The following is a 23244-nucleotide window of genomic DNA, read 5'->3' on the forward strand; positions in this document are numbered from 1 at the left end:
GACAGAGAGTGAAAGGGCCTGTTCCTTACAGGTCCAACAGATTCTGCTTGGTAGCAGAAAACCCTCCACGCAGGTTACATACCGGGCGAAGTGGAGGCGCTTTACGAGTTGGGTGGAGACCAGGGGTATCACTCCTACCTGCTCTCCCATACAGGTGATCTTAGAATACCTTCTATATCTTAAACTCCAAGGCCTGGCCTTGGCCTCTTTGAAGGTACACCTGGCGGCTATCTCTGCTTTCACCAGCCGATGGAGGGACGGTTGTTGTTTTCCCACCCCATGTCGGTTAGATTCTTGAAAGGGGTGGAGAGAGTGTTCCCACAGGTTCGAGACCCTGTCCCTCCCTGGGATTTAAACCTGGTCCTCACCATGTTGACAGGACCCCCATTTGAGCCTATGGCTACATGCTCCCTGCTCCTCCTCTCTTGGAAGGTAGCATTCCTGGTGGCCATTACTTTGGCCAGGAGGGTCTCTGAGTTAAGAGCGCTAACTTCGGAACCCCCCTATACTGTTTTTTACAAAGATAAGGTCAGGATGAGGCCCCACCCAGCCTTCCTTCCCAAGGTAGTGTCCCAATTCCACTGTAACCAAGATATTTTCCTCCCTGTGTTTTTCCCAAAACCACATGGTTTGGATGAGGAACGAAGATGGCATTCGCTGGATGTCAGGCGGGCCCTAGCACACTACGTGGAGAGAACCAGATCCTTCCGGAAAACGACTCAGCTGTTTATAGCAGTGGCAGACCGTATGAAGGGCTCTCCCGTCTCCACCCAGCGAATCTCTTCTTGGATCACATCATGTATTAAGGCGTGTTACGAGCAAGCAAAAGTGCCACTGCCAGGAACGGTAATGGCACATTCGACCAGGGCTCAGGCCTCATCAGCGGCCTTCCTAGAGAACATGCCACTGCAGGACATCTGCAGGGCAGCCACCTGGTCATCAGTTCACACTTTCACAACCCACTACGCCATTGTTCAACAGGCAAGAGACGACACAGCGGTTGGCAGGGCCGTGCTGAGTAGAGCCGCTCGTCAGTGACTCCTACCTGCCTCCAAGGGTATGGCTACTCAATCACCTAAATTGGAATGCATATGAACAATCACTCGAAGAGAGAAAACAAGGTTACTTACCAGTAACTGTTGTTCTTCGAGATGTGTTGCTCATATCCATTCCACAACCCACCTCCCATCCCCACTGTCGGAGTCGGCAGAAAGAAGGGACTGGGGACCCGCGGGGCCAGCAGCGCCCTTTATACCGCGACATGAGCACGGCACTCCAGGGGGCGCCTGAGCTGGCCCTGTGGGGCTTGCTAGGGAAAAAGGTTCCGGGAATCTGTGCACGGGGCGCGCACACACCTAAATTGGAATGGATATGAGCAACACATCTCGAAGAACAACAGTTACTGATAAGTAACCTTGTTTTCTCAGCAGCACATCCCTGCCTCCATATAAGAGGCCCAGAGGTTTTGTCTGGTGTATTCACAAGTTTATGGAACCATTATGTTCCCACACCCTCCCTGCCTCGAAGCACATGTACATGGTTGTTTAAATGAAGCCCAGAGAATACAGGGGATATCTAAGTCCTTTCCATGGAGTCTCAATGTCCTGTTCACATGCAACAGACCTGTAGAGTGCTGTTGCCTTTGGGGCTTTATGTGCCTGGGGTAGGAATTGGGGAGTCAGGGTTTGAAATAATTGTTTGAATTATAAAAAGTAGCTACAGTAACTGCTACTGGAGTAATTCAGATTTCTTCAGACTTAAACATTTGTTCATTTGACAGATTTTAGCAGCTTTTATGTGACAGGTACAGAATTAGCCCATCACACAATTTCACAGTCACAAGGAAGCCTACGGGTTTAGCTCATGTATGCAGATGATACCACCTTCAAATTTGTTAATCAAGCGATGCGGCACCATATGTTGCACTGTCTGTGCAGTGGTGCAACAGTTAAACATTACACAAGGACTATCAGTTTTTCAGGAAATTGGGTCATTATTGATGTCAAGAAAATACCAGACAGACATTTTCCTTGTGTTCTCCTATTAGTTTATTTAAACAATGAGACTGCAGCATGAGAGTTGGAGTAATAGTAGGGAATTAATTAAGAAGGGAAAGTATAGGTTGAATATCAGGGAAATCTCCATTCCTGATAATAGCCCCTGTGGTAAGAGGTTATTTTTAATACATGGTAGTGACCTAGTGCCATAGAACGTCACCCTATAATTCCTGCATTGGAGGAAACAATTCTTAGAAATATAGAAAATTAGAAAAAGAATTGAACAAGCTGGGAGGTTTTCTGGCTTGGACAATGAGCTCATGCAAGGAAGTAAGAATCCCGTTTGGGTCTGGGTGTGTAGAATTAAACAGGGCTAATTCACCTGCCTACTCTATCCCCTGAGCAAGTATCCAGGGGGAGGTGGGAAATGAGTGAAGCACTGGTTCTACTTCCCTCCTCACCTTCTGGAGTAGCTGAGCCAGTTGGTCAATTTACTTTTGGTATAGGCCAGTGTAAATTACTCTCCTCTTCTTCCTCCCCTCCCCACGAGGAGTAAGGAAGTAGAAGAGAAGGATTTGTGGCTCAGAAGTGTGTGTCTGAGGACAGTGTGTTTTCACTGCAGTATTAGGTCACAGTGTAATTTGAACGTTGGGCATAATCCAACTCCTGTCCACACACAAAAATCTCTATCTTGAATTCAGTGATGCTTTAAATTTAACCTAACTGGTCTAGTGGAGGTATGGGTTGAAGCTTCAGTGCTGTTGATGCCCAAGCCAATAATGAAGTGGGATGCAGCTACAGGCTACAGTTTGAGTTAGCACAACTCATCAGATGCTAATCCAATCACTCAGCGTTACTAATCCGCACTAATTAGGCCTCAGCTGGAGTATTGTGTCTAGTTCTGGGTGCTACATTTCAGGAAAGATATGAAAAAATTGGAGAAAAGCCAGAGAAGAGCAACAAAAATTATTAGAAGTCTAAAAAACATGACCTATGAGAGAAGATTGAAAAAATTGTGTTGCTTTAGTCTGGAGAAGAGAAGACTGAGGGGGGTCATAATAACCATTTTCAAGTACATAAAAGGTTATTACAAGGCAGAGGGAGAAAAATTGTTCTCAACCTATGATAGGACAAGAAGCAATGGGCTTAAATTGCCGCATGGATGGTTTAGGTTGGTGTGATAGGGTCCCCAGAGTGCAACCTGGACTGTTGGACCGCTGAGCCCTCCAAATGCACCAATCTGGGCTGCCTCTGACACTGTGATGCTGATGTCAAGCTACAAACCTCTGACAGACACTGCACTTACGCAGACATCCACAGGCAGGGACACACCCAACTGAGTTACATGAATGATTTCCCAGTCACTCATGAACCATCAATAGAGAGGCTCTAGCCAATCCCCCCTCTCCAGTCCTACAACCCAGGACACCCATCTTATGCTGCTCAAGGCTCCCCTGGGCAGTGCAAGTTCATTAGTTCACCATTCCCTCAGTAGGGCGTGGACACACACTAGCCTTTGTAAATTGATCTGAGATTTCCCAAGTACTTCACAAAACACTGTTTTAGGTCAAATATAAAACAGGTTTATTAACTACAGAAATATAAATTGTAAGTGATTATAAGTAGTAGGCACAAAGATCATAGTTACCTTAAGAAAATAAAAAATAGACACACAGTCTAAGTTCTACAAGTAATTAGGATTTGAATCAAGCAGTGTCTCACCCTGACAGATGGTACAAGCAATTTACAGTTCCTCAGTACGCAGCCTTTCCAGCCTGGAACCAATCTCCCGACTTCCAAGTCTTTGTGTTACAGAGAATATTCCAAGTGTTGAGATAAGGAGGGAGAGAAGCCAAGTGATTACGTCACTTTCCCTCTTTTATACTTTCTTCCAGCTTGCTGGAAAGATCTTGTTGTGTTGGGGGGGTCAGACAGTCACCATTGGTCAAACTATTGCATACATGCCTTCTCCGAGAAATCTCTAGGATAGTGGATTGTGTGCTGATGAGCCATTAATGCTGTCTGGCTATTGATGACTACTCCTCTGTTGTAAATGAAAGGCTGGTTGTGAGTGTTCCCAACCTCACAACATATTTCAGTAATACATACAGCAATACTTCATAACTTCACATACAATGACAGCACATACTATCTAACAGGATATTAATGTTCAACAGATCAAAACTTTTAAAAGGATACCTCACAAGGTATACTTTGTACAAAGCATATAATAATTATAAGATAGTAGTGAATATGGGGGTTCTAAGGTGCTATTTTGAGGTACAGCATGTCACAGCTGGACATTAGGAAAAACTTTCTAACTGTCAGGGTAATTAAGCACTGGAATTAATTGCCTAGGGGAGTTTTGAAATCTCTGTCATTGGAGATTTATAAAAAGAGATTAGACAAGCACCTGTCAGGGATGGTCGAGATAATAATTAGTCCTGCCTTAAGTGCAGGGGACTGGACTAGAAGACCTTTTGAGGTCCCTTCCAGCCGTACGATTCTGTGATTCTATGAAACTACTGTGCAGCTCCACTGTTATTTCACAGTGTCTCCATGTCAGCTGGAGTTAGTTAACTCCAGACTAATATAGGTAACTTGGGCGAACTCTGCAGTAAAGACATATCAAAGTCACAGTGATTCCTGAGGTTACTTCCAGAATCATGCAATTTAGGCACCATCCCTAGCCTAGGGCTGTGCTTAAAGTCAAAATGTAGCCGCTGTTAAATAGATTAAAAAAATCAAAAAGTAAATTATTAGTCTGGTTTTGTATAACAACTTGGAATCTTTTATAATTTAAAAAGGACTTAAAAAGCAATGAAAGAAACAAGGTAGGTGAAATGATATCCTTTATGGAACCAAATTCTGTTGGTGATGCAGATACAGGCTACAAGCAATGGTTTTCCGCAGCACATACAAAACAACCCACTGTTGCTTTTAGAGCAAATTTATCTTGACCAGTAGGGAAAAGAGTGTATGATAAGACTAGACAAGTTCTGTTAGTGATGACTGATATGATGGGAGACATTGTTTTTAGACATGTTTCCTGATGTGTAATACTTTTAAAATGTTTTTGCAATGACAGGTTCTTGAATAAAGAGATGTTCCTGGGACAATGTTGTGATTTTTCTCCTTTTATTTCCTTATCAGATAATGGTTCTGGATCAGGAGAAGGGGGTAAGTACACAGTCACAATGGCACTTGTTTTCCGTTGTAGTTCAGTTTTGTGTGTACTTAAGTCTGCTTTAGTTCAAGGGACACTCTTTCATGTAAATTATGAAAAACAGATCATTTTAAAATTCTTTCAGCATGAAAACTCCAATGTGGTGTCAGTAATACATGAAGGGCATTCTTTTCCACAAAAATACATTTTTAAGTGACTAGTTTACAGTTTGTATGCGGCAAGCTTGGACATTGGATTCAGTCTGGTCTTTTCACTTTCTGGTTCTCTTACACATTATAATGGTGCTGTTCCGTGTATCCAACAATGCCCGGTAACGTTTACATTCCTGGAAAACCTACTTTTGTTTCAGTTTAAAAAAAATAATTCTTTCTCAGTAAATATAGTAAATTCCTCCACATCCTTTATTTTGACAAATGTCCTTTTCCTAAGTGTCATTTATCACACGTCAGTTTGTCCTCTGTCATACTATGCATATATTTTTAAAATACTCAGGTATATATTATGTATGTTGTTTGGTATTTATTTTTTAAAAAATAAGTAATTTAATAAATTTTGTTGCCCATGACCATTTATTCACAGAACTGGCATAGTACTGTTGGTAAATGCAGGCTTCTCCCTTTTTCCCTGTCAGTATCTCAGCCTTGTTCTAGGAACAAAAAAGGAGTCTAATAGTTTGCTTTCAATTCTTATCAATCTTTGGTGAGACTGCTAGCAAGAATTCTAGTTTGTGCCATATGGATGGCGTATGTGAGATGAAGACACATGTCCCTAAAGATTGGATGGAACAACCGAATCATTTTATGTTTAGGCTGTGTCTATATTAGATAATTACATGGTTGCAATTTGAAGTGGTGTAACTGAACCAGTGCAAGCTGCAATGGTGTAGAGTGATGACATAAACAAAAAAATCTATGACTTAAGAAGCAACCAGAAAGCTCCATCACCAAGAAGTCCCTCTATTTATTAAGTTCCCTGTGCAACATATCCTGGTTCTCTCAGGTACCTGAGGAGTATCGGGAACTCTGTAATCACTTCACAGATAGTGCAGAACACCACACTTGCCAGGGTTTAAGTGGACACAATATACCCTGTCCACATGCACCAGTCCCTGCAACCTTGAAGGCTCTATGGTTGGTTGTACCTATCTCATGATGACTTGTACAAACTGTTGCATATCTGTTTGCATCCAATTGTATTTTGGATCATTCCATTACCTGCTTTGAACAGTTCTGCTCTTCCTGGGAAAAAGTACATGCTTCATGAGGGACAGGAGTTAGATGAGTCTGCATGGTGTGTTAGAGGCAAGCTGCAAGATGTGTTAGGGAGTTACAATTGTGCTTCTCTAGCATAGATAAGGTCTTAATTACAGCTTACCTAGATCAGATTTGAACCAGTAGTTTTGCGATAAAAATCCACTAAACCATCCAGCACCCCTTTGTTGTTTAATATTTCAAAATATCTTTAATTACATTAAAAATTGGTGGAAAATGGTTATTTACTTTACTGTGTGACTAAACACTAAATGTAACTTATAACGAGTCAGGAGCTCGCCTTTCTTGTTTATATACTGAGAGGGAACTGGGTCAATACTATTCTCTTCACCAAAAGTTGTCTGGTAATAGCCCTCCTATGGCTAAATTCCAGGGCCACAACCAGTACCAGGTTTTTGTCACCTTTACTTCCTTCCCTCCTACTTTTCTTGCTTAGATTTTTGAGGTCAGTAACTTGAAGGGACAGTTAGTTTCTGGTTCTGGTCTTGACCCTCATCACCTCCTTCTATGACTCTTCTCTTGCACTTTCAGTCCTGGTGTAGTGTCCCACTCCATGCAACTCCCACTGCTTATCCTTCCCACTCCCTCATCCTGATCTTTACTTCATTGCATCAGTTCCCTTTTCTACTCTGCTTTACTGGCTACTTGCCTCAGCACTGTGCATCTCCTACCTAGAGAATACAGATGATGTTAGTTCATTCCATATCTCCTGATTTTAACTATGCTTCCAGTTTTAGAAGGGCTCATACGTTGATAGAAATTCACTCTGATTTCACAGTCATACACAAACAAATCTTATTAAAATTAATTTTAATATGATGACCGAATGATTTAGTCTTGTTTCCCTCTAACTCTAGCTGTATCTGGGAGTTGCATTGTAGGAAAAGAAAGTACAAAAAAGATTAGGCTGGTCTTGAACATGTCAGGTTATTTCTCTGTGTCTGACAAAGTGATGGAAACCCTCCTTCCTTGGGCCATTGCAAATTGTTCTGGACAAGAGTTCAAGAAGATCATCAAATGAAAATGATGTTAAACTGAAGTTGAGATTCACTACATATCAGTAACATAAGGCTAAAAGCATTAGATAGATGTTGTAATAATGTTAAGAACAAATATTACAAACTCAGGAAATTCAGAGTTAAGGATACATTTAAAAGAAATCTGAATGTTAAGGTCTTGAAGTACACAGTTCGGGCACCCAAACAACCTTAACTCTGCCCTCCAGTGATATCATGCAATGACCAAAAAAAGGCTCCTTAGGGGGTCTTTTTTACCATGGTGTACATTTCAATTCTCCACACACCTTAAAATGTTAGGGCTGTTGTAAGGCTAACTTCATTAAACTTTGTGAAGCATTCATATACTGCAGTGACAGTGGAAAAGTAAGATAGGAGAGGATGAGAGAACCTCTGGTGGAAACAAAGAGGAGGAGAACACTCTTTGTGTTTGTGAAGGCAGGGAGAATAAACTGAAAGTGACAAATGGAAAGCAGAACAGGGAGATTAGGATGGGGAGAAGGAAAGCGAAAAAAGGGGATATGCTGATATTAGAGGAGGGAGCAATCCTGGTGGCCACCCCAGTTGCACCAGAGAGGGTAGCAAGCTATTAGTCTGTCCCCAAGGAGATCTCAACCATTGTGGGGGGAGATCTTAGCTTTCCCAGTGCCAGGCAGTTTTATGCAGGACAGATACAAAGCTTGAAGGGAGTTTTGTGTGGTTCCCAATAAGGATTCTGTTATGTTCACAGCATACACACAAAGCAGTTGGATAAAACGCATAAATATTCTTGCTGGAAGGTTGCAATGTAACACTATGTCATTATTGTGGTTTCTCAGGGCCGGAGCACACTGAACCCCCAACATGCCAACATAATGTACTGTGATGTACATGTGCCAGATGTACTGTGATTTGGAGGCAATCACTGTAGGTGTTTCAACAGCTAGTCCTTGTAGATGCTTGCGGGTCCCAGTAACTACTGGGACACATAACTAAATGAAAGGGTATTTTACTAGGGCTGGCAGGAAAGGGAAAGGTTGCAAATACCGTAGGTACAGAAGCTTAAACAGTCAAAGTTCAAAGTGAGTAATATCAGTAAATAGTTGGGCTCCTGTGGCAGTCCAACTAAGAGTCCAGTCTCTTTGGGCCTAGTGCATGGGATGCCCTCTCCAGTCTCTGTTCAAGAAAATAGGAGCTTGAAGGTTTCCAAGTCAGGGTCACTTAGTGGTATCTCTCTCATAGGCCCCTCTCCACTGGCTCCCTGCCTAGCCACTGCTGCTTCCTCATAAGCCCCAGACAGACCTGCACCCAAGGGCAATGTCCAGCAGTCACAATCTGTTCCACACAACGCTCTGCATACAATTCCTGAGATTTCTGCCTGCAGCCAGCCTTTCCGCAGCTCCTGGCTAGCCATGCAGCTGCTCATTCCTAACAGAGCCCGGCTACTTCCTGGTGCAGGACCCTTCTCTGTTCCCTTTGCCTGGCTAGAGGAAAGAGAAGTGCAATGGGGAGGAGGCTGGCTGATGAGCGTTATAGTCATCTGCTTAGCAGATCCATCACAATTACTTTATTTCTTAGAATTCAGAAGAACAGAATGATAACACACAAGAATCCAAAACAGGAAAAAGTTGGTTGCTCCCAAAAACAGAGGCACAACTTACCCTCCCAGCCATACCTTATGCAGTGTGTGTCTGCTAACTGACTGCTGATCTCATGCTTCCCTACTGATGCCCCTAGCCTGCAAGCAGGAACAGGAAGCCCCACCACTCACTTCCCCCCAGAGTGATAGCTTGCAAACTCAATACAATCCTCAATACACTACAGATTCAAATTTTCAGATGCTAATCATGGTAATGCCAGTTATGTATCTAACTGGTCATGTATGATAGTATATGCTCTTGTGATAGCTGCAAACACAAAGTGTATATGTGTGACTGATCATATGCAGCTCCGAAAATGTGGATGTTGCTGTCCAGATCCATGGTAACATTAGTAGATTTTTGCATTTGAGTAGAGTAACAGTAAAAGTCTAAATTCTGCCCTGCAATCACCATGAATCTGACTGCTAGGGTTTCCATTGCAAAAAGAAGTAATTGTTCAACAGATTGCTAGCGCTAGGTGTGATTTAAATTTGTGATGTTGGCTCATGTGGTTTTGTTTCAGCTGCCAAACACGGAAACAGACTCCTTAGTTATTCTGTAACTTGACTTTACACAGAATATCCTCCTACTTGAGAACAGCATCATCTGAAATACAGTGATGTTTGTGCCAAAAGAGCAGATTTACAATAAGAAAAAGAGTTGTTCCACAGTGTATTAGCTCAGACAATGTTTCCCTAAATTGTCATGTATCAGAAAAAGGCCAAAGAACATGTAACTACTCTGCTGGACCCTCTGCCAAATCATGTTTACTGTCACCAAGATGTTAGAATGAAGCAGTAGGAGTTATAGCATTTTGCAGTAAGCCTGACAGTGAAATGACAGGCATATCATCCACCTGTTTTTCAGCTGTGCCACACTTATGTAGGTTGCCCTCTGACATTTTGGATGAGCGATTTCCAGTCTCTTGTCCTCTTTCAACATCTTAGCAGTCACAATAAAATTACCCATTTTGCTCATCACAGGAGTCTGAACTTACAATGCATTATTTTTATTGTACTTACTGAATTTATGAAATTCAGTTGCAGATCACTTGTGGCTATTAGAGATTCCAAAGCCACTTTTAATAAGAGTATGGGATGTTAATTCAGAAGTTAAAGCAGTTTTGAAAATCTCATTAATATTCCATTATGCCCCCACTTCCCTACTCAAAGAAGCATTAATTACTGAGGCTCATCTCTGAAAATATTGTTTATATGATACCACAACTGATGATTTTAGGACTCTTTAGAATATATATAAAGACAAGGACTTTTTTGTAGTTTTATACATAATTACCCCCTTTTTGATCCAAGCACTTAATCAGAGTTTGGGGTTCTGAGGATATTCCATTTGGGGATATTCCATTTGGGAGGCAAAATTGATTATGGAGTCTGGTATTTTCTTTGATGCAGTCTTGTTTAATTACAAGGAATGTGCAAAGCCCTGCTTCTACAAACACAGGAGGAACCATAGGGAAAAGGAATAATTTTTTGGTTTACAGCCCCAAGATTCTTTTCAGCCACCACCCCCCAACCCAGAATCTAAGTTTCTGTCAAGGTTACACTGTTACAGGCTGCTGCTTGGATTTCCTCAGGTTGTCTCTATCTCTAGTTGTGTGGTCTCTCCCTCACCCTTCTCTTGCACTCTCTCTCTCTCTCTGTCTCTCACATCAAAAACAATAATCAGCAAAACCCCTCTGCCCACACAATCTGAAATTCCTAGGCAGTCCACACCCCCTTTTGTTTTAGCTGAAGGATTGTGATTAATTTATCCTGACAGTTATGTTAATTGAAGTGTGCGTTTTTACCCATCAATCTCAACAAGGTTTTAACTCAACCCATAACCATGTATCACCCAGCTCATAACAACATTATTCAACAGTTTTCCTGCTCTGCAAAACACATCATCTTAATTGTTTTATATTCTCCTAATAGATATGATTTGTTACTGTTTATTTTCACTTCAGCGAAAGAGAGGTCACAGTTTTAAATTCGTGTTCCTATCATCCCAGAGAATGGGCCAAAGTATACCTGACTTAAAACAAAATGGAATCAGTGGGGCGATGTAAGTTGTAAATCTTGGCAGAATTTGGTCCAGTGGGTGTAACACCACCTTTCAGTAGTTTGAGCAGGAAAACAAAATTCTTAGGATGCCCATCTCTGTGAAGGAATTGATTGGCTAGCTTGCATGCTTTGTTTTTTCTGTTTTTGCATACAAAGATTTTTTTTATCTCCAAAGATTTTTTTCCTCTTTTATTTCTATTGGGACTTAATGCACCAGATTCTACCTAGAGTGACAGTTGAGAGCACTCACTGAAGTAGCCTTGGGAAGAGTGATTTCAGTAGGATTGCATAAATATGACTGAGGAGATAATTTAGTTAGTCTGTTTTTTCACTATGCTCTCTTAATGAAAGCATGGTTTTGCTGAGTTCAGATTTCTCTGATTGGCGGTAAAAACCCATTGAGCAGTGGCTTTCTTAATGACTCACTATCTGAAACAGCCCAGTAGTTGTAGCCCCATGGTTTCAACCAACTCCAGTATCCCCTGCTTATTTGCTAAAAGGCACTTTAGAGCCAAGCACTGTATTGGTCCTGCTGCAGGTGAGTCAACTGCAGGAGAACTATAAGGGCCATTGGGCCAAATTCTGCCTGGATTTACAACATATGCAACCCCATTGCTTCTGTTTTGTTGCAAACCAGGCATACTTTGCCTTTATTCTACTACTGAATGGTACAAAAGGTGACTGGAATCCTTCAAATAATCAAGTCCAGATTAATGAGCCAGTGTGTAGTATCTGAAGTGGCTTAATATAGGTCCGAGATACCACCAGCAAATGATCAAAATTAGCTCTAATTTACAATGCGATTTTCTGAAATGGTTCAGTATGGATCCTTGTTTGTGGAGAGGTTAAAGCCTGGAAGTTCTTTTGGGGGGATTAGCAATCAGCTGTTTGTGTGGGACATTAGTATTATCCCATAATTCTGTCCAGTGTGCCTCAGGATTGAATGAGGATGCTTTAAGTACTTTACGCCAATCCCCAAATGATTTGTTGCATTTCAGAGGTGTCTTTAGAAAGTTCTGGAGGTCCTTATAAACTGGGAAGTTCAGGCTGGGAGGTTCATCGTTTTTTTATTGTACTCTCAAACTGTGTGTGTGTCTGTGTCTCTGGATTTTGGCTGAGGCTGTAGGTGCCAGAGTGGGCAATCATTGAACGGATGTTGATTTTAATGTTCCATTGATAATTCTCATCAGGCTGCACATTCAGAGATTTGGTATGTCAACTGCCTGCCCGGACTAGTGTGCAATATTCAGCGGTTGAATATACCAGTACATCAGTACCCACTTTGGTCCATCGCCTGGGATAGTAGGCAGGGATATGAATGTAATTTTTTAAGGGAAACTTTTCGGGGATGCAGTTGGGTTCAGTTTTGTGAAAGTTGTTTATTGTGATGCACAAAGAAAGGTTCTAGCCAAAACAGACAAAATAAAGGGTGTTATTCAGTCTTGTTCAGTATGTCTTATTTGGAGGGCTTTCTCAGACCACCGTTGGTAAACCATTGGTGGTTCTTGTTGCCTGACATACATGGAGGGGGCAATAGTTCTGAAGTCACCAACTTAGGTTCCAGGGGCCCATCTAAATCTGCTGGGATACCTAGCTGGTCCAAGGTCACAGACAATAGCTCATATTAGGGATAATGTTCCCTCTGGGCAGTTCTTCCTGTTTCTCCGCACAGCAAAACCTCTTCTCTTGTGGTTCCAGTCTATTCTTAACTTCTCTGCTGAGACAACCAAGAGGATTCGAATTAGTGCCAGTGTTGGTGGTGTTGGTTTTGTGCTATAGTCAGCTGTCCACTAGGAACAGGTCTGAAAGCACCAATCTGTCAGGTAGGCCAACAAACAGTTATCAGACAATAATGACTTTTTCACTTCAGTGCTGCTCTTCAGATTCAGATCAGTGACCTAGAAGTGAAAGGTTCCATATTCTAGTATCAGTCTCTACAATTTTCAAGACCCTAGGGGGGCAAGATCTCTAAATGTCATGCTATGGGCACAGAATTAATTTTTTACTCTTTTGGTGTAAAAATACCTATAGCATGTGTCTGTTTACCTAACCAAAATGCATTTTATGTATTAAAATAAAATTAATTTTAGACAGATGGCAGCTGATCAATTCAGGATTTCAAGCTGAGGAAATAACATGCTTGCAGTACAGATAGCGAAGTTTAATTATTATTAAAATAATTTGTTTTGAATTCCCAATCTCTCCGAAATGTAGTAGCTAAAGTGTCTTATGATGAATGTTTGGCAGATTACTTTTAGTAATTAATAAATTGATATATAGTCTTCAATTTTTAGTAAACTACTATCTGTTCCTTACCCTTATTGGGCACAACAGTTACCATGGTTGTCACACAGTCAGGCTTAAGTAAACATAAAGATTTCAAAACCTTTATATTTCATAAATGTCAAAACCTTGAGTTTTTACAGCTTTCTAAACATGTCAGTTACAGAAGGTGGAGAAGGATAATGCAACATTGCATTTCCATAACACCTTCCATCTGAGAATCTCAGAGTGATTTACAAACATTAAGGGCCTAATTCTCTCCTGAATAGTATCTTAAACCCCTATTAGCCCCATTTATTCCTGTTAGTAAAAGTGTCAACAAACTAAACTCATAACACTCTGGTGATGCAAGGAAAGGAGACAAATATAGAGGGCATAAAGTGCAGCCTTTACACTGGTGAGCACTTAGGCTGTGTCTACACTGCCAGCAACATTGCCAGGAGTGCAGGATCAATTTTGTGGGTTTGATTGAGCAGCAGTACAGACTTGCTTAATCAAACCCAGAAGTCTACTCTGTAAAACCACCCCCGCAAGTTGCATAGCACTGTGTTGATGGGAGGGCATTTCCCATCGGCTCAGTGGAGACACCGCAGTAACTAGATGTTAGGAAGTCGACGGAAGAGATGCAAATTACTGTATGTAGCTTGCGTATTTCCCGTCAAATGCTGCCGAACTCCGTGGCCAGTGTAGACTAGGCCTGACTCTAGTAGTGACTTCTGGGTGACTGATTTCATGGGTTAGTCCTTGCTATCCTGAGTAAGGGTATCACAATCAAGACCATAAAGAGGCTAAGGGATAGATGTCCGGCCCTTATGTGAGGGGGCAGGGAATGAGGAGCCCACTCCCCGCTGTGATGTCCTCATGGCTGGGCATAACTGCATTGCCTATGCTCATGAAACAACAGGGACTGCTCCCTCATTACTCTTCGGGCATATGGTGACTTTCCTACCTCCTTCCTATCATATATTGGTGCATAATTTACCAAATGCATATTCTGAAGTTGTTCATCTTTCCTTTGGAGCATCAGGAATTGGCTACTATGGAAACAGGACACTGGAATAGTTGGCTATTAGTCTATTCTTCTATGGTGATTCTTATGCAGTCAGAGAAAACTCACCAAATGCTACCAAAATGTTAATTTTGTCTGACATAATTGATGATGTTAATACACAAAAACACTGTTTGTGAGTTAAGTTTGCCACATATATAACATACCTAACGCAGAACTACAAAAGCAAGGAAGAGAAAAATGAAAGCATCTAACAGTACATACCCTCTGCTCCTTCACTCTGAGTCACACACTTCATTGCAAGAACAACACCAGACAACATACTCCTACCTTAATTCTGCCCAGTAGGCATGCCAGTCTTCAAACTCCCCCCTACCCCAAATTCACAACCACCCTAAAGAGAGCAAACCTCTCTCTTGCCATTAACTATAGCAGTTGTGCCCAAACTTTTCCTGTCACACGCCCCTACTTACCAGTAATGGAATCTGTCCATGCCCCTCCTCCATTACTGCACGGTTGGCTCAGCAGAGGAGTTTGGGCTCAAGGCAGAACTGGGGATGTGGGAGGAGCTGGGGTAAGAGGCGGAGCTGGCCTAGGGTGAGAAGGAATGAGGGGAGAGCTGGGCTAGGGGTGGAGCAAGGGGTGGAGTGGAGCTGTGTCTTTGGCCAGAGCTGGGCTGTGGACAGAGTGGGCTGGATGGCGCTCCCTTCCCACTCCCCGTGTGGGCTAACCTGGGCCCTGCTGCATGCCTCCCCAATGTTCCTCCATGCCCCCCCAGGAGGGCACGCCCCACAGTTTGGGGACCACTATCTTATTATGATTTCGTGGTTGAAGACAAGACTGCCGGAAGGCTGGCCCCCTACTGGGGCAGAGTTAAGGTTGCTGTGTGGTATTTTATGGTGAATAATGGATGTTCCATCAGTAAGGTGTGGATCTCTGGGTGGAAGAGGACTCTGCTTCTAAACTGGCCAAACAGTTTGATAGTGAGCAGGATCTTCAACACTGGTATCCATTCCTTACACAATGACGAGAAGCACGTAAGCCAGCAGAAAATTCAAGCTTTATCCAAAGATGTGACAATTCAAAGTAAATATGCCGTTTTCCATATAAAACAAAAGGTATGTCAGAGGCAGCATGTGGAGACATACCCCCACACTAGCTTTGCTCTAGCTAGCTTGAATACCAATAGCGGTGAGACTGCAACAACTCGGGCTAGCTGCTCAAGTACATACCCATGCTGCTGCAGCTATAATGCTATTATTACTGTAGCTACCGTGATCAAAGCTAGGTCAGGGATGTTGACAAGTGCTGCAGTCACACTTCTTACTGCAATCTAGACATACCCAAAGAGGTTGAAGTCCTGCGTTAACTGCAGAATAGAACACAGCCTTAACTGTGGCATCATAATAGCATGCCCATAACCTGTCAATCAGACAAATCACTCAATTGGAGCCTTTAGCTACAATCTGTAGTAAGGGGCATTGTGGAGCTACTCTGCCTCAAGGAGGTGCATTGGGAGGCATTTTGGAAACTGGCTAGTTGTGCTGAGAGAAGCACGATTGGAGACACCCCTTTTAAGAGGTGCAGCACACAACGGGGTCAGCATGCTGGAGTGGTAGAGCCATGGCTCCCCCTACTTGCCATCCCCGTTTAGAGAAGGTGCTCCCAGGAGGGACATCTCTGTAGCAGCCCTTGCATTTGGAACATAAAGACTTCAGCTCTTAGTCGGGTGTGCTGGTCAGAGAGGAATCTTTACTGCATGGGCAACCAAAGACTGGCTACAATTTAACCATAAACCCTAGTCACTCCACTCTGGTACAGTTATTTATATTTCATTTTCATAGGACTGGATAATGACTTTAGGCACAGCCCTGAACAAATTGTGTGTGTGCAAGCTGCACCAGCTCAGGGGTAGCCCTGGGAGACATTCAAACTCAGAGGGTGTCTACACAGCAAAGAAAAACCTGCAGCTGGCCCATGCCAGGGAGCTTGGGGAGCCCAGGCTGCGTGGCTGTTTCATTGCTCTGTAGACTTCCTGGCTCGGGAGTTCTGGGACCTTCCTACCTCGCAGGGTCCTAGAGTCCGGTCGCCAGCCCAAGCCCAGGCAGGTACACAGCTATGAAGCAGCCCAAGTTGGCTGGTATGGGCCAGCTGTGGAAGTCCAGTTGCTGTGTAGACATACCCAGAGAGAAACCCTGTGCTGGTGTGCGGCCTATAACAAAAGAGGGAACAAATTCATTGAAACGGAAGTGAAGTTGAGAACAAAATTAATCAAGACAACAGAGGATGTGAACAGAAGAAATTCTTTAATTGCCTATACTCCAGTGCAGGAGTATAAGACAAACTGGAATAGCTCATTTATGAGCATAAATTCAATCTAATTGGTATTACTGAAACCTGGTGGGATGATTTGCATGATTGAAATGATAAAATCAATTATTATAACCCATGTAGGAAGGATCAAGTAGTTAAAAGGGGAGAGAGAGAATGACATTATGTCAAAAATGGCGTTACCTGTTTCTGAGTCACTGACAGCTTGGAAGAAAATGATCTTGAATGCTTATGGGTCAGTGTCCCAACAGATAAAGCACAAGATGGGGTACTAATTTGAGTCTGCTACAGACCACCAAATCACACTACAGAACAGGATGACCAGCTCCCTAAACACCTATCTTTAATGTCTATATAGAAAAAAAACCTCTGTGATCCTGGCAGACCTTAATATAAGTGACACATGCTTAGGCTTGGAAGGATGAGATTTTTATCAGTTATTAATGTTGATTTCACCACACACACACACAAACCTAAAAAAAAGTATTTCCATTGATGATAGCAGAAAGTTTTGCAGAGTTTGATTTAAGGATATTTACTTTGAATATTTTTACATGTGATGTTGTCAATTTGTGTATTAACAGTTACAAAGCCTTACATTTTTTGAATCTCAACATCTACTGTCATTGTTGTCTGTCCCCCCGCATGATTTCTTGCAACTGTGAAAATTCTGTGAAAGTGATAAAAATAGAAAATGTGCATAAAAATAAATGTTGATATTAGCTGTGAAATTGTAAAAAATAAAATTTGAATTTTACCAAGCCTACATATGCTTAAGGCCTCATGCTGCCCGTGTTAAAACATCCTCAGAACGTCTAAATGCTATAGAAGAGAATTGCCTAACTGACAAAGTGTCACATCCAACATTCTATTTTAGATCTCATCTTGACAGATTAAGAGGAAATGTTCACAGAACTAAAAATTAGTCATAGCTTAGATACAAGTGCTCATGACTTTTTTCTGTTTGCACATAACAAATGTAATCAAGTCCTAAACAGTAATATATATATATGATGTTTTAATAGGGCCAATTTCATGAAACTTTGATTTTTCAGTAAGTATTGGAGCATTGGGGAAATTTCAGAAGAATGCAAGAAAGCTAATTTAGCTGTTTAGCTTAACAAAGGGAAATTTACAGGGTAACTTGATTACAGTTTATAAGTACCTACATGAGAAATAAATATTTAATAATGGGGTCTTCAGTTAAGCAAAGACATTTTTTATTTCAGAAGGTGAAGAAAGCTACAAGAGGAGAGGCTGTTCCAGATTTGATTTTGACAAATAGGGAGGAAGTCGTAGAGAATTTGAAAGTGGAAGGCAGCTTGGGTGAAAGTGATTATGAAATAGTAGAGTTCGTCGGAGGGAAAACAGCATACTAGAGACAATGGATTTCAAGAAGGCAGACTTTAGCAAACTCAGGGAGCTGGTAGGTAAGATCCCATGGAAAGCAAGTCTAAGGGGAAAAACAGTTCAAGAGAGTTGGCAGTTTTTCAAAGAGATATTATTAAAAGCACAAGAGCAAACTATCCCACTGTGTAGGAAAGATAGGAAGTATAGCAAGAGATGATTCTGGCTTAATTGGGAGATCTGCAGTGATCTGAAACTCAAAAAAGAGTTCTACAAAATGTGGAAACTATGCCAAATTACATAGGATGAATATAAACAAATAACATAAGTATGTAGGGACAAAATTAGAAAGGCCAAAGCACAAAACAAGATTAGACTAGCTAGAGACATAAAGAGTAAGAAGAAAACAAATACATTAGAAGCAAAAGGAAGACCAAGGACAGGGTAGGCCCATTACTCAATGAGGGGGGAAAAACAATAACAGAAAATGTGGAAATGGCATAAGTGCTAAATGACTTTTTTGTTTCAGTTTCACTGAAAAGGTTAGGAATGATTGGACATCTAACATAGTGAGTGCCAGTGAAAATGAGGTAGGATATGAGGCTAAAATTGGGAAAGAACAAGTTAAAAATTACTTAGACAAGTTAGATGTCTTCAGATTGGTAAGGACTGATGAAATACATCCTAGAATACTCAAGGAGCTGACTGAGGAGATATCTGAGCCATTAGCAATTATCTTCAAAAAGTCATGGAAGATGGGAGAGATTCCAGAGGACTGGCTAAGGGCAAATATAGTTCCAATCTATAAAAAGGGAAATAAAGACAACCTGGGGAATTACAGATCAATCAGCTTAACTTCAGTACCCGGAAAGATAACGGAACAAATAATTAAGCAATCAATTTGCAAATACCTAGAAGATAATGAGGTGATAAGTAACAGTCAGCATGGATTTGTCAAGAACAAATCATGTTGAACCAACCTTATAGCTTTCTTTGACAGGGTAACAAGCCTTGTGGATGGGGGGAAGCGGTAGAAGCGGAGTATCTTGATGTTAGTAAGGCTTTGTATACTCTCTCGCATGACCTCATAAATAAACTAGGGAAATACACCCTAGATAGAGCTGCTATAAGGTAGATGGATAACTGGCTGGAAAACTGTTTCCAGAGAGTAGTTATCAGAGGTTCACAGTCAAGTTGGAAGGGTATTTCAAGTGGGGTCCCTCAGGGATCAGTTCTGGGTCAGTTCTGTTCAATAACTTCATCAATGATTTAGATAATGTCATAGAGAGTACACTTACTAAGTTTGCGGATGATACCAATCTGGGAGGGGATGTAAGTGCTTTGGAAGATTAAAATTCAAAATGATCTGGACAAATGGGAAAAATTGTCTGAAGTAAATAGGATGAAGTTCAATAAGGACAAATGCAAAGTGCTCCACTTAGGAGGGTGTTGCACGCATACAAAATGGGAAATGACTCCTTGGAAAAGAGTACTGCAGAATGGGATCTGGGCATTATAGTGAATCACAAGCTAAATATGAGTCAAAAGTGTAACACTGTTGCAAAGAAAAGCAAACACAATTCTGGGATGTATTAGCAGGAGTGTTTTAAGCAAGACACGAGAAGGAATTCTTCTGCTCTACTCTACACTGATTAGGCCTCAGCTAGAGTACTGTGTCCAGTTTTGGGCACCACATTTCAGGGAAAATGTAGAAAAATTGGATAAAGTCCAGAGAAAAGCTACAAAAATAAAGTTGTAGAAAACATGACCTACCTATGAAGAAAAATTGAAAAAATTGAGTTTGTTTAGTCTGTAGAAGAGTAGACTGAGAGGGGACATGATGATAATTTTCAAGTACATAAAAAGTTGTTACAAGGAGAAGGGAGAAAAATTGTTCTCCTTAATCTCTGAGGATATAACCAGAAGCAATGGGCTTAAATTGCAGCAAGGGGGTTTAGGATGGACATTAGGAAAAACTTCCTAACTGTCAGGGTAGTTAAGCCCTGGAATAAATTGCCTAGGGAGGTTGTGGAATCTCCATTGGTGGAGATTTTTAAGAACATATGTGATAGTGTCTAATTTAGAGCACTAAGGAAAATAAATAACAAATCACTCTGTACAACAATAAAGAAATAGTAAATATCCAATGAAGCAATGTTTCTTTTGTGCTATTTTGTCATTGTCATCACTCTATCAAACTTTAGTTGTTGCCCAATTTTGGAAGAAGTAATATACTAGTGAGGCTAATGACTGTTGTGTAAATATATGACAATTCTATGCCAACGAGCTACTTTCTTGTTGAAAGGCAAGCTAGTTTGTGTTGACAAATTCATAGCATAATATGAAAGAAGTCACATTTTCTGATTACATTGCCTTGTTTTATTTAGAGTATGAAGGATCTGGAACAGAAGTTCACAGAAAACACTCAAAATGTGGAGTTTGCAAATATAGGGCTGAGTGTGATGAAGATGCAGAAAATGTTGGGTAAGTAACAAGTTTCCTTCCAAAAAACAAATAAAAAGGAAAAAGATAAATATTTCTGACAGTAATCTTCACCCTTAATATGTGAAATCCTGCAGATATTTGGTACAATTACACATGAGTATATGTAGGTAAGGAGCTCCATGTACATATTTATTTTCTGCTTTACTTTAGAGCCTTTATAAATGGTTTATATATCATTGGCACAAATATTCCATTTCAGATTGATTTCTAATTAAGGACAGAGCCTCTTAGATTATTAATGAGATTATAAATACATTATTAAAATATGAATACATAAAGGAGTCTATCAGCATCATCACAATAAAATAGCTTTACTGACTTTTTTAATTCAGGTAAAAAGGGATAAGGAATCTTTAATAACAGAAATAACAAAAATGTTTATCTGCTTTTCAGGTGAGATTTGTTATCTCTCATAGTCCGTAAAATAGTACAGGCATTTGCCAAGGCTGTCATTTCTGTCAAAATAAACTTCAGATCAAAATGTTGAGCTGAACTGCGGATCTGATTCAGTAATTTTTTTCTAAGTCATTGTGGCATTTGACCTCTGAAACAGACCTTTGGGAAATCCATCTTACAAAAAGAAAAATATCAGTCAGTTGTCAAAACTCAAAACAAATGACCATGCAATGAATAGTTTTTAGAGAATTTTAAAGAAAATCCATAATGTACAAGCAAATATGCAAATTAGATTGCCATTTAAGCATCTAACAATATATTTAGGGCTGTTAGTTTGGTACCTTAGAGGACTGTGCTGTATGCTGTCATGCAAGAGACAACTCCTCATGATGGCTCTGAGGCATTAGGCTTTGGGAAGAAAGAAGTTATATGGAATTTATCAGGTTTTGAATTCTAGAATAGCCATTCCAGTGACATTGTAGTGCTGAAGAAGATTATCTTTAGTCTCTGCTGTATGGTGAGTACTGGCATTATAGTTGTTGAGACTCATAGACACATAGACTTTAAGATCAGAAGGGACCATTATGATCATCTAGTCTGACCTCCTGCACAACAGAGGCCACAGAAGCTCACTCACTCACTCACTCCTGTAATAGACCCCTAACTTAAGATTGAGTTATTGAAGTCTTCAAATAACTATTTAAAGACTTCAAAGTACAGAGAATCCACCAGCAAGTGACCCGTACCCCATGCTGCAGAGGAAGGCAAAAAAAACCCAGGGCTCTGGGTGAGGTGTCATAGGAGAGATATATGCATGGGCACAGTTTTGTGCAGTGAAGGAGAGAACATCTTAAATCACTAATTTGAGGACCAAAGGTCCCCTTTAACCATGTTCTAACTGGGATCAATTAGATAAGGACTAGCCCTTACCTAAGTGACACTGCACTAACAAAAGAAAGGCCTTTTCCTTATTGGGTGTCATTTTGAACTCTTGTCATGTTAGTGAAGAGGCTGAGGACAAATATTTAGGATGTTTAAAAAAAAAAAAAAAAAAAACCTTGCTAAATACAATATAAAAGGAGAACAAAATTGTATATAATGCATATGTAACGGTATGTAACTATTTGTATGATACTTCAATTTTCATAAAATGTTTCCGTATTGAAGTAAGGTTGCTCTTTCATGGAGAGCCAAAAGAACTATAGCCAGTTTCTGTAATAATAATTAAAAATAATTACTGAGAAAGCTGTCTTAGTCTGCCATAGTTAGGCCTGGAGAAATCTGTGTGTTATCTGTATTGGGAAGTGCTCTCAGGACTTGGAAAATGGTTCTCCCTGTATACGATGGAAACCAAGGTTCTCCAAGGATCTAACCTCAGTGAAAGTTTAAGTATTTATTACATGTTTATACAACTCAAATTCCTGTAACATTGTTATATGCACATGAATTAAACTATGTGGGGTATTAGGGAACACAGCTCTCTCTCCTCTTCTAAAAGGAGGGGGGGGGGGAGCAGGGGCGGGGGATATTTCCTCATTCTTTTCCTGAATTGGGTAAGCAGAGTTCCTCCTCCTCCTTGACTGGTGCAAGGAGAACTTCCCCTCCTATTTCAATCTACTTCAACCACTGTAGATAAAGTTACAAGAAACTCTACAGCCTTAACTCTGGCATTTTCTAACTTTTGTGTGCTTTCTTTTGCAATTTAGATAAATTTATTTATAATTTTATTTTAACCTAAATAACTTTGCAACCTCAGTAAATGATTTATGTTGCAACCTAAATAACAGTATTTTAGGATAGTTTTTTTGCCCATGAAAACTTGATTTGGCCTGTTTGTGTGTACGCATTATAGTAGTATTTAATTACATGGTCACATATTAATTTTTCCAGAGGACTGTTGCCTCATTCAGTGCCCAGGATGGATAATGCTCAGTGAAAGACACTGCTGTTAAATATTTCTCTTCATCCTCAACTTTCAAGGGTTGGCTTCAAGTTGTATTTACTGTAAGCCATTCAAACCCTGCATTAAATATTGAATTATTCATTTCTTCGTGGCATCTGCTAGACTGTAGTATGTGAGGCCTCAAAAATAATAAACTCATTTATATTGATAACACCCCTGTGTGGAGAGGTGGTATCATCCCCATTTTACAGATGGGGCAACTGAGGTACAGATAAAGTGACTTGCCTGAGGCCATGCAGTGAATTAGTGAGAGGATC

At 40.8% G+C, this 23244-nt stretch overlaps 1 protein-coding gene across 1 annotated transcript in view; it reads left to right on the forward strand.

Annotated features, from left to right (window-relative positions):
- Window positions 1-23244, forward strand: part of TMEFF1 (transmembrane protein with EGF like and two follistatin like domains 1) — a 203637-nt gene that overhangs the window by 144580 nt on the left and 35813 nt on the right. Inside the window, exons 4-5 of the mRNA XM_067569816.1 lie at window positions 5151-5177; window positions 20511-20607. Coding sequence (XP_067425917.1) covers window positions 5151-5177; window positions 20511-20607 — 124 coding nt within the window. The remainder of the gene's footprint in view (window positions 1-5150; window positions 5178-20510; window positions 20608-23244) is intronic.

Source organism: Emydura macquarii, unplaced genomic scaffold (genome assembly GCF_026122565.2).
Source record: "Emydura macquarii macquarii isolate MOO-44397 ecotype Brisbane River unplaced genomic scaffold, CSIRO-AGI_Emac_v2 contig_2948, whole genome shotgun sequence".
Classification (NCBI taxonomy): domain Eukaryota; kingdom Metazoa; phylum Chordata; order Testudines; family Chelidae; genus Emydura; species Emydura macquarii.